The 10,852-nt window shown below is 40.0% G+C and overlaps 2 protein-coding genes across 3 annotated transcripts; both read left to right on the forward strand.

Moving 5' to 3' along the window:
• Positions 1 to 2,174: 2,174 nt before the first annotated feature.
• Positions 2,175 to 6,445, forward strand: LOC128889103 (fatty-acid amide hydrolase 2-B-like). Its single transcript, XM_054146465.1, has 9 exons — positions 2,175 to 2,908; positions 3,101 to 3,320; positions 4,306 to 4,523; positions 4,650 to 4,761; positions 4,876 to 5,174; positions 5,299 to 5,397; positions 5,520 to 5,687; positions 5,774 to 5,956; positions 6,112 to 6,445. Exons 1-9 carry the CDS (start codon positions 2,528 to 2,530, stop codon positions 6,202 to 6,204), a joined length of 1,773 nt encoding a protein of 590 aa, XP_054002440.1. The 5' UTR covers positions 2,175 to 2,527; the 3' UTR covers positions 6,205 to 6,445.
• Positions 6,446 to 6,622: 177 nt separating this feature from the next.
• LOC128889108 (fatty-acid amide hydrolase 2-A-like) lies at positions 6,623 to 10,828 on the forward strand. 2 transcript variants are annotated; one of them, XM_054146474.1, is made up of 10 exons: positions 6,623 to 6,724; positions 7,096 to 7,309; positions 7,470 to 7,689; positions 7,801 to 8,018; positions 8,110 to 8,221; positions 8,510 to 8,808; positions 8,892 to 8,990; positions 9,106 to 9,273; positions 9,358 to 9,540; positions 10,635 to 10,828. In XM_054146474.1, the coding sequence occupies exons 2-10, from the start codon at positions 7,142 to 7,144 to the stop codon at positions 10,680 to 10,682; spliced, it is 1,515 nt and encodes a 504-aa protein (XP_054002449.1). In that variant the 5' UTR covers positions 6,623 to 6,724; positions 7,096 to 7,141; the 3' UTR covers positions 10,683 to 10,828. The 2 variants fall into 2 exon arrangements, with proteins under 2 accessions (XP_054002449.1, XP_054002447.1); XM_054146472.1 differs by lacking the exon at positions 10,635 to 10,828 and adding an exon at positions 9,637 to 9,744 and having other exon boundaries at positions 6,624 to 6,724.
• The last annotated feature ends 24 nt before the right edge of the window (positions 10,829 to 10,852 follow it).

The raw sequence follows: 10,852 nt of genomic DNA on the forward strand, positions 1-10,852 counted from the left end.
TATATATCATCGGAAATGTCAAACAGTGTAGCAACACTTTTTTTTTTTTATAGTTGTATTTAAGGATCAAGGTAATCATTCTGTGACGATAAAAGTGATTGGAATTGTATATATTTGTAGTTGATAGTGCGAGAAATCATACTGACTAGTATGAATTTGATGTGATTATTAATTTTCAAAATGTTGGGCTGTCGAAGATGATTTATTTTGATTAATTAATAAATAGGTACCGCGAACGAACTTGGAATTATTCGAATATCTATATGCCATTAATTGAATACAATCTCCTGATTTTATTATTCGAATAATAATCATTGAACTGGTCCTGTTAACGATTATAATTTGAATAATTATTATTGGAGTAATATTATTAATTAAATATTGCTATTCGAGTATTAATATTTGAATATGTTGCTGACGAACGAATAATGCTGCTCATCCAACACCTTTTCATTGAAGATCTTTAATTTTAGTATGAAATGCAATTTAGATTTACCTTTGGACAAGCATCGTGAAACTGCGACTATTGTCCCTGGTTGGAAAGCAAACTTAAACCTATGGCTATTTCGCAATCAAAGTTTCGATTGGTTAGGGTAATAATGGTACGAATACCTCTACGTTTTCCATCGATAGATCGTGATGAAATTAATCTACCTCTCCTAATACAAGTGCCTGAAACTATCGGTTTCGATTGTACGTATACCAGGTGGGAGAAAAGAAATCAGAGAATAATTATTTATTCAGAATAAAATTTGCGTAATTACTCGTTAAGCATAATCGTTAAAGTAAACTTCTCCAAATATCGACAATTCATTACCCCATCGCGCATTATTAATAATAATATTAACTCGATAAGATTGCAAAAGATTGATTAATTTATACCACCGCACTCGATGCCGATTAAACAATCGTGCCAATGATGTTATCGATGCAGAAAATCGTTTCTAACTGTGGCAAGGTTAATTTCGCGACCTGTACCGACCGTCTATTCTTCGACTGATAATGAATTTAGCCATGTACTACGAGAATTACTGAACTATACCATCAAACACCGAACAATATTTTCTTTTTTTTTTTTTTAACGCAGATCCACCCTTCGAACCAGCGTGAACATAAAGTTCATTTCGTCGCATCGCGTGATCAAACCGAGTAAATTGCTAGATCACGGTGTAAAGTAACCTAATCAAGCGTTAATTGCTAGAGAGCACGCTCTTCTCGATCCCCCGACGAAACGAGTTAACCTTGGATTTCGTTGGAATTCCAGTGAAAAATCTTTTCGCAGCAAAAGTATCTCCAGTTTCGCCGAATTAAATATAAGCTACCCCGGGGCATGAAAATACCTCGCGTCCAACTCATAGCTAATAAACACTGGCTCGGCCATGGTGGCCTACTTGTTTCTCTATGCGATCATCTTAAGTGCTGACACACATGCTTCAAATGTCCTGCCTCGCAGGAATTACCGATCGTCGACTGTCGATGCACGAACCGGTGATAGACCTCCAGCATCGTTCGTATAACGACACTGGCATTCCGATTTCACGAATCGTGATAAGAAACTTAAGCGCGACACGTTTCGAGTACCCAGGGCCCAGATTTGACCGATTATGGATTTGGGAGACGCTGAAGATATTCGTTGCGATTAGCTTGTTATCAGGTTGTGATCGGATTGCGATCGGTTCGTGATTAGGTGGAAAGTAGGTCGTGGTTCGTTATCCAGTTTCTTTTTTTTTTCATTGTAGTTTACCCAAATCTCTTAAGAGTTGTTACCAAGTTGTGATTAGTTTGTGGCCAGTTTGGGATCGGTTTAATCGCAATGATCAGAAACTGATGACAAAGGAATCACAGCCTGCAGATATATTTGTTCAGCTGGAGAACGAAGAAATTGACACCAATAGAAGAATCGCGTCGTACGTTGCCCCTAATGAAGCGGAATCTGCAAGTGTGCTTGAATTTCTACAATTCTAGCATATAGTATCTACGAGACTTGAAATTTAAAGGACCAATAGAAAAAAAAATCCTTAAACTAGATAAACAGCTTAAATGACCGCTTGGGTGTGCCTCCTACATTCGTGGAATGCGAATTGGCCAAGAGCACGATCTGCGAAATGGCATATATGCGTTGCTACTTACTAGCGATCGAATCGAACGAATCTGGCCAATGTGGGCTTCTGGGGGGATAATCGCGGAACTAATAGCATGAATTGCGTACGTGAAACCGTAAGTAAAATTCTTGGACGCAACGAAACGATATTTCGTTGCTCCATCGTTCCACGCTTTCTTGCCATCGCCACCACAGATACAGATCCCGTGTTCGTGTCCCTACGAAAATACACACGGTGTCTTAAAATAAAACGCCTTCGAGAGCAGATGATGATGAGTCCGGCAACACCACGCGTGGCTTTATTTCGGGCCGATGAACTCTTCGATCCGTCCTTGAGATTTGATGGAAATATTCCGGGATATTTGATATAGCACTAGATTAGTATGCAAATTTCGCTCCCAATGCTTACAAAATCGGGAAATGTAAATGTTGGTAGACGGGTGGGGGTTGATCATTTTTTTAAGGAAAGTAGAATTTAAAATAGACTTCTTTCTCTTTGCCAAGTTACACTTTGAAAATAAAATGCAAAGCATCGAGAAATGGATAGACCTGGACCATCGAAAAACGTTAAGAATCGAGGTACTCGTGACAGAATGGAAGAGGATCGTTTTCCTTTTTTTCTTTTATTTAACAGGAGTGATGTTTGTGCCCAACCTACTCTCTCTGCTTCTGCACACGGTGCATTTCATCCTCCGGCCTATTTACGCGCTCATTTACATCAGGAAACAGCCTAAAATACCCCCTGTCAAGAACCCTTTGCTGAAAATCAGCGCCAGCAATTTGGCCAAGAAGATCAGAGATGGAGAAGTGAGTAGAGGACATTCGTTAATCGTTTCACCAAGAGTATTATTCCAGAGGAAAATATAGCATTACGTCTGAACATTACAATGAATAAATAAACTATCGTGTTGAGAACCTAACGGCAATTTAGTATAAGAAAATGTTGATGTTCGCCAAGGCCCGGAATGTAATATATAAATGTCTATCTTTGGGAAAAAGATTTCCAGCCAGAGCGTGGTGGAAGCATACGTGGAACGCATCAAGGAAGTGAATCCTTTTCTGAACGCAGTCGTGGAGGACCGGTTTGTGGCGGCTATAAACGAGGCAAAGATGTGCGACGCGAAACTGAAAACGGGCGAAGCTACAGCTATTTCACTGGAAAAGGAGAAACCGCTTTTTGGAGTGCCGATAACAGTGAAGGAAAGCTGTTCCCTGAAAGGTGAGACGTCTCGAGTGAATGCATGCCACTGAAGATGCGTTCTAGATAAATTTAAACGGATCAACTTCTCATCGATACTGCGAAACAAAAGAAAATTAGATCGATGAATCGTTAAGCATGCAAAGGAATTTAAATAAAATAAGGAAGGAACGTTATTTATTTCACACTGCGCATCAGCATTATAAAATAAATGCAACGATGCTGAAACATAGTAAGTGAATTCTTTCCGTGATACCATGTGCTTATCATAAATATTTGATAAATCTATCGCAAGCATATTCCATATTTAAATTGCGATCTATTTAAAAATTTGAATGAGCGCGTTTACGGGGCAAGTTACGGTATCGCCATCTCGCGGTGAAAGGGTCCAAGTAATTTTGCAAGCTTGGATTAGAACCCTTGCAGTTTGCATAATCAGTGGCGCCATCGTTGGAAAAACGCTCAAGTTTGTAGTGAAAATAGTTGCCACTGTTACTAATAGATGACGTCATAATTTATCATTGTCGTCGCCACCTAGCGTCGAAGAGGCCGAACTAATTTCGGAGTTTGGTCAGCGCCTCTATCGGGAAAACGCTCAAGTTTGTCATCGATTAGTTCCTTGTTTTACTACTAGATGGCGTCATTCTCACTGTTTTTTTTACCGACATGATGGTAATTTACCACAGGTCGGTAACAAAGAAAACCCGTGTAAATGATGCCATGTAGCAGTAAAAAGAGAAACTAATCGAGGACAAAGTTGAGCGTTTTCCCGATAGAGGCGCTGACCAAACTCCGAAATTAGTTTAGCCTTTCGACGCTAGGCAGCGACACTATCCATTTTCCTCGCGAATAATTCAAAAATTTGAATGTAAAATCCTCGAAGCGTTCGATATACTGTACAAGAACTATTTTACATGAAAGATACATGATCGAAAGTGCACTCAATCAACTCTTCAACGGACGGCAAGCGTGTTCCAGAATTAAAAGAGAATTATTTTGATATCAGGAATGAGTTTCACTGGCGGCCACGTACCGAGGGAAGGTGTGAAAGCTTCAGAAGACGGATTAGCTACAGAAGTACTAAGAAACTCTGGTGCTATTCCTTTATGCGTCACCAATACACCTGAGCTATGCTCAGGATTACACGCGACGAATTTCCTTTTTGGAACGACCAGGAATCCGTACGATACCAGGAAATCGCCTGGAGGATCGTCTGGGGGAGAGGTAACAGTCGTTGAGAAGAAATAGCACTCGACAAATGGAGAAGAAAAAAAGAAATATCGTTTCTCTCGATTGTAAGGCATGTGGAGGTAGTGAACATTCAAGTCATCGCTTCGTTCTTTCTTTTAGGGGGCGTTAATCGGCGCTGGGGCGTCCGTTCTTGGGATTGGCTCGGATTTCATTGGCTCCATAAGAATACCATGTCTCTTCAATGGCATTTTTGGCCATAAACCTACTCCAGGTACTATAACAAACACTTTTTCTCTCTCTCTCTCTCTCTCTCTCTCTCTCTCTCTCTCTATAATTATAAATGAGTAATTACTATAATAACGGGGATGAAACGGTTTATTGGCAGGCATTGTCCCCACGAAGGGTCACTTGCCCATGTCGAATGACCCCGTTTTCCAAAAGTTGCTGGTGTGCGGGCCAATGGCGCGATACGCGGAGGACCTTCACCTGGCAATGAAATTATTGAGTTCAGGGTGCGACACGCCGTTGAGACTCGACGAGCCAGTAGACGTGAAAACTCTCAGGGTCTTTTACCTGGACACTGTCAACACTTTATGCGGTACAAAATCAACTACGTCAGACATAAGACGAGCAATTAAAGAAGCGACACATTACTTCGCGGAGAACGGTGCACACGTTGAACACGTAATAACTTTATTGAAAAATCAGTAAATTCATCCCATAGAATATAATCACACGCGATACATTTTCTACACCTGGAAGAATGACCAGGATTATTTTTATTCTCGATACGACGAATGTACGTCAGGTGTCACAGGACTGGCTGAGCGACATCTTCACCTTCGTACTGGCCTTGTGCGGAGAAATTGAACTGCCCGATGAATACTCAGACGCCAAACACCCTGAGGTTCGATTTCTAATATAACAATCTTTATTAAACTTTGATTTATTGTTGTTAATAAATTTTACTTCGAAACATGTTTAGAAAATGTTTATTCACGTTGTGAATTTCGTTGACTTTCCACATAGGACAAGAAAAATGGACTTGTCGAACTGATAAAGTCTACGTTCGGTTTGTCCACCTACACATCGCAGTTCGCCCTGATACGAGCAGTGACGCAGATGCATGGATTCGTTCCTGTTTCGAAATTCGAACACTTTAAGACACTTAGAGAGGACATGCGTGTCAGATTCAACGTACGTAGTCACGTTTCATTCGATAGGTACAGTATACGGTAGCGTTACGTTCAGTAGATTCCGACGGTGCATTCGTTTACTTGCAGAATCTGCTTGGCAGCGATGGGGTGTTCATATGTCCCACGTTTGCCCAAACGACCACCTATCCCGGATTGATGTTCTTTAAGATCGATTGCAGTATTTATACCGCGTTTAGTAATATCATGCACTTGCCATCGACTCACGTCCCGATGGGGTTGAACAGCGATGGCGTACCGATTGGATTTCAGGTATATTTCGGTAGACTGTGTGTCATTCTAGAGCAAAATAAATATTTTTACGTTGCTTTATTCGTGTAAAAATATATTCGAATGAATATTATATTTGAATGAATAATGTATTCATAAATACAAATTTGTACGAACGAATAAAAATAATTTTTCAGGTAATGGCTGGTTCCCACCAGGACCGTCTTTGCTTGGCAGTCGCCAGGGAACTAGAAAAGGCCTTCGGTGGCTGGGTACCACCTCTCAGCTAAATATTTATACATTATTTATATTTATCGTTCCGTTTCTATCACAGATATGGAATATATATTTAACATTAATCATTTGTATTATTTGATCTCTTGTACCTGCATAGGCGCATTTACGATTTAAATTTACCTACGAGTGTATTGCTTGTACACGTTTTTCCTTAATTACTGTTGTCAGTATAAACTATTGTCAATACCCTGTCAGACAAAAGTTTTAATTTGCAATACAGTTTGTTAAAGTAAATCCCATTAGCGAAATATTTCATCATCCTTCGTTTATCCATTACACCAAACGTGCTACATCTTAAATTGCACATCGTGTGGACATTACGAACGCTGATGTCGAGATGAATTCATTAACCTTTACCCGATGAAGTATCCATTGAATATTTATTGTCAAGATGAACTATTACCGAATACTTTCATAGCTAGTGTCAGTTGTGTTGATACTGTCAGAGCTTTAAAATCAAAGACTTGAGAAGATCTAGCCCCGTATGTGAAGAAGGAAAGGATCCAAGACAAGGTAAGATCTAGAATCCTAAATCTTTGTAGGATACACCATATAAAGTGTTTCAACATATTTTCTCCGAAATTGCATCCATTTCGTTCTTGTTAAATGGAACAATGGAATCGTGATTACGATGTTGGTTATATTTAAAAGTACCATTTCCTACGATTTCTTCATTCGTTCGTGTGACTTGAAAATAAATTCTAGACGAAGAACAGGACTAAGTAAAAAGAATATCAGAAGGGACGGATTTTTTGAGCGACTGGTTAATAGACGCGTTTCTTTGTAATCTATAAAAAGCAATATGGAAATTTCAAATTTTTTATCGGCAGCTATTGGAAAATACCTTAACGTTCCGTAACCGTGACCTCTTCTTAATATTCCAGACTGGAAGACTTCCACGAGTAATCGTAAACCTCCTCCCAGGAAAAAATGTTTATGACCAATCTCCTCATATGGATCGCGCACACCTTGCATTTTTTCTTTCGTCCTTTCATCATGATTATGAATCTCAGGAAACGACCGAGAATACCGCCGATCAAGAATCCTCTGTTAAAAATAAGCGCCACTGAGTTAACGAGGATGATCAGAAATAGAGAGGTAAGTAGAAAATATTCGATATTTATCAATTAATAGAAACTATGCTTTCGTATCCAACTTGCATCGATACAATTATTTATTTTTTTCAATAATAAAAAAAAAAAATAAAAAAAAATAAAGGAAAACAAAATTGTAAGCAACATTCTTACACCGTTAATAGATTTCTAGCCAAACTATAGTGGAAGTATACATACAGCGCATCCAAGAGGTGAATCCTTATCTAAATGCAGTGATAGAGGATCGTTTTGAGGCTGCCATAAACGATGCAAAGAACTGCGATGAAAAGCTGAAAAGTGGAGAGGTCACTGCTGCATATCTGGAGAAAGAGAAACCGCTTTTTGGGCTGCCTATTACTGTTAAAGAGAGCTGTTCCGTTGCAGGTAAATCGATCCAGAGAATCTAGTTTCAATGGAGGAAGTGATCAAAGAGATCTTACAAACCTAACTTCTCGCAAGACCATCCGCTGAAGCAATATTCTTTTTCGAAATCAGGAATGAGCTTCACTGTGGGGACGGTCCCCAGGAGAGGAATGAAGGCTACGGAAGATGGGGAAGCGGTACAAATATTAAAGAACGCAGGCGCTATTATCCTGTGCGTTACCAACGTCTCTGAAATGTGCATGGCGCCGCACGCGGGAAATTACCTGTTTGGTTCGACGAGGAACCCGTACGACACGAGGATGTCGCCTGGAGGATCGTCTGGTGGAGAGGTAGTAAAGTTAAATATCAAAGTTACAAATAAAACTCGTTCGAGTCGATTAGAGACGAAGTTGATGCAGTTTCGTGTGATGATTGTTTCAGGGAGCCTTGATTGGCGCAGGAGCCTCCATACTAGGGTTTGGTTCTGACTTAGCGGGTTCGCTGAGAATACCGGGCCTGTTTAATGGAATATTTGGCCACAAGCCTAGTTCAGGTACTCCAAGTAATTCTTGCTTCTTAAACTTTTTACAATAAAGAGTGAATAGATTGGAAGAAAATCGGGGTCCAAATATTGTAGTTATCCAGTCGAGGTTTCTATTCCGTGTTTATATTTGGCTCGAGTCGAGCGTCGAACGTACAAAAGAACAGAGAGTGAAAAAGAGAAATAGTCATCTTCCGTTTATCCAATCAATCCCGTTTTGCACTTATTCAGTCTTTATACTGTACCTTAACGAAACCTTCCCAAGACATAGGTGGTCCCAATATGGTGTTCTGTTCGCAGGTGTAGTTCCTCATGAGGGACACATGCCCTGTATGAAGGATAAAACGATGCAGACGATATTTTCGATAGGTCCAATGACAAGATACGCGGAGGACCTCCCCTTGGCTATGAAAGTGTTGAGCGTCAGGAGCAAAGTGCCATTGACCTTGGACAAGCAAGTGAACGTGAAATCTCTGCGAGTATTTTACGTGAATCGCTTCGAGAGCTTTTGTGGCGTGAGAGAACCCACGCCGGACTTGATAGAAACCATAAACGAAGCCATACGTTACTTCGAGGAAATCGGTGTAACGACTCGAAAGGTAATATTCTTACAAATGAATATTATTAGCTACGTTGTATAGAAACTGACTATATTTCGAAATGCGATATTTGCGTGTTTTAGTTGCCGCAGGAGTGGGTACGCGACACAACGTCTCTCTACGCGGCCATGACTCGCGAAATGGTGCACGAAGAACCACTTGCTGACCCCCACAATCCTGAGGTAACTGTGTATCTACCATAATTAATTATAGTATAATTCCTAATTCTTGACTTCAGGAACTCTACAAAGTAGGCATAGTGTACACACGTTATTTAATTTGCCATTTTCCCTGTAGAAAGACGTACACCCGAAACTCGAGATCTTAAAGGGATTACTCGGTTTATCAAAGTTCACGATGGACCTAATCAGGTTCCGACTATTGATACTGGCGCACGGATTCATACCGTTTTCTACGGTAGAACGATTTAGAAATATCAGACTTCAGATCAGTCGCAATGTTAATGTACGTTTCGTTCGATAAATATTTACCAAGCACATCTTGCGCGAGGAGGTCGGAAATGTTCGTAATCTGTTTATGTACTCGCAGGAGCTGCTCGGTGAAGATGGGGTATTCATATGTCCCACGTTTTCCCAAACGACAAGCTATCCAGGATTGATATTTTTTCAATTGGACAGCTGCATGTACACCGCGTTCGCCAATATAATGCTCCTGCCATCGACTCACATTCCAATGGGATTGAACTCGGCTGGACTTCCTGTTGGATTTCAGGTAATGGACGCAAACGATGCATCGTGATGAAAATTCTCACAATTAGTGCGCTACTCGATTAAAATTATTATTGAATGTGAAACATTGCGTGTTCAGGTAATAGCTGCAAAAAATCAGGATCATCTTTGCTTCGCAGTCGCTCGAGAGTTTGAAAAAATCTTCGGTGGCTGGGTGGATCCAAATGCTAAATGATTCATTTACAACTACTACATCTAATCGATGATAATTGTTGTGATTTTAATATTAAATAGTACTGTACCTGCAGCGTAAGAATACTGTAGCTGTAAACACTGCTATAATAATTTAATAAAAAAAAGTACACGAATTGTTATTTGTTTGTCGAGATGTAAATTCAAATTTTTGAATTATTCGCGAGGAAAATGGATAGTGTCGCTGCCTAGCGTCGAAAGGCTAAACTAATTTCGGAGTTTGGTCAGCGCCTCTATCGAGAAAACGTTCAACTTTGTCCTCGATTAGTTCCTCTTTTTACTGCTACATGGCATCATTTACACGGGTTTCTTTGTTACCGATCTGTGGGTAAATTACCATCATGTCGGTAAAAAAAAAAAAAACAGTGAAAATGACGCCATCTAGCAGTAAAACAAGAAACTAATCCAGGACAAACTCGAGCGTTTTTCCACCGATGGCGCCACTGATGGTGCAAACTGCAAGGGTTCTGTTCCAAGCTTGCAAAATTACTTGGACCCTTTCACCGCGAGATGGCGATACCGTAACTTGTCCCGTAAACGCGCTCATTCGAATTTAATTTGAATTTAATTGTGAATTCTTGAATCGTTGATTGTATTACAAAACTATTAGCATTACATTAAAGATACATCATCGGAACTATACCTAATTGTCTCTTTACACGGTAGACATATTCCAATGAATAAAATAGAGAGTATAAATGAATAATATCCGAAAACAAACGAGAAGAATAAAGTGAAAGGTTTCACATCGAGTTAACAAAATATATCTCGTGTTTCCTCTTGACGTACTGGCTTGAAGTAAAGTCAAATCGATTCGATACATTCTTAAACTCATGGCCAGTAACCGGTTTACACTCGTTACATAATTTATAACTTTCTCCACAGGAAATGGGAAGTCCATGTATTACGTGCAGATCGGCAGTCCTCGTCTAACGTCAATAATTGACGAATAATGCTACCACCACAACCATTACGCTTAGTCGAATAAAGTTGCGAAATTCTCATCTGACAGTGAATCGATTACCTCTCGCTGCCGAATTAGCCATGGCCTCGAAATGGAATCGCGTCAGGCGGCTTGTCAGTATGTTCTGGGAGTCCGTGGA

Source organism: Hylaeus anthracinus, unplaced genomic scaffold (assembly GCF_026225885.1).
Source record: "Hylaeus anthracinus isolate JK02 unplaced genomic scaffold, UHH_iyHylAnth1.0_haploid 11994, whole genome shotgun sequence".
Lineage (NCBI taxonomy): Eukaryota > Metazoa > Arthropoda > Insecta > Hymenoptera > Colletidae > Hylaeus > Hylaeus anthracinus.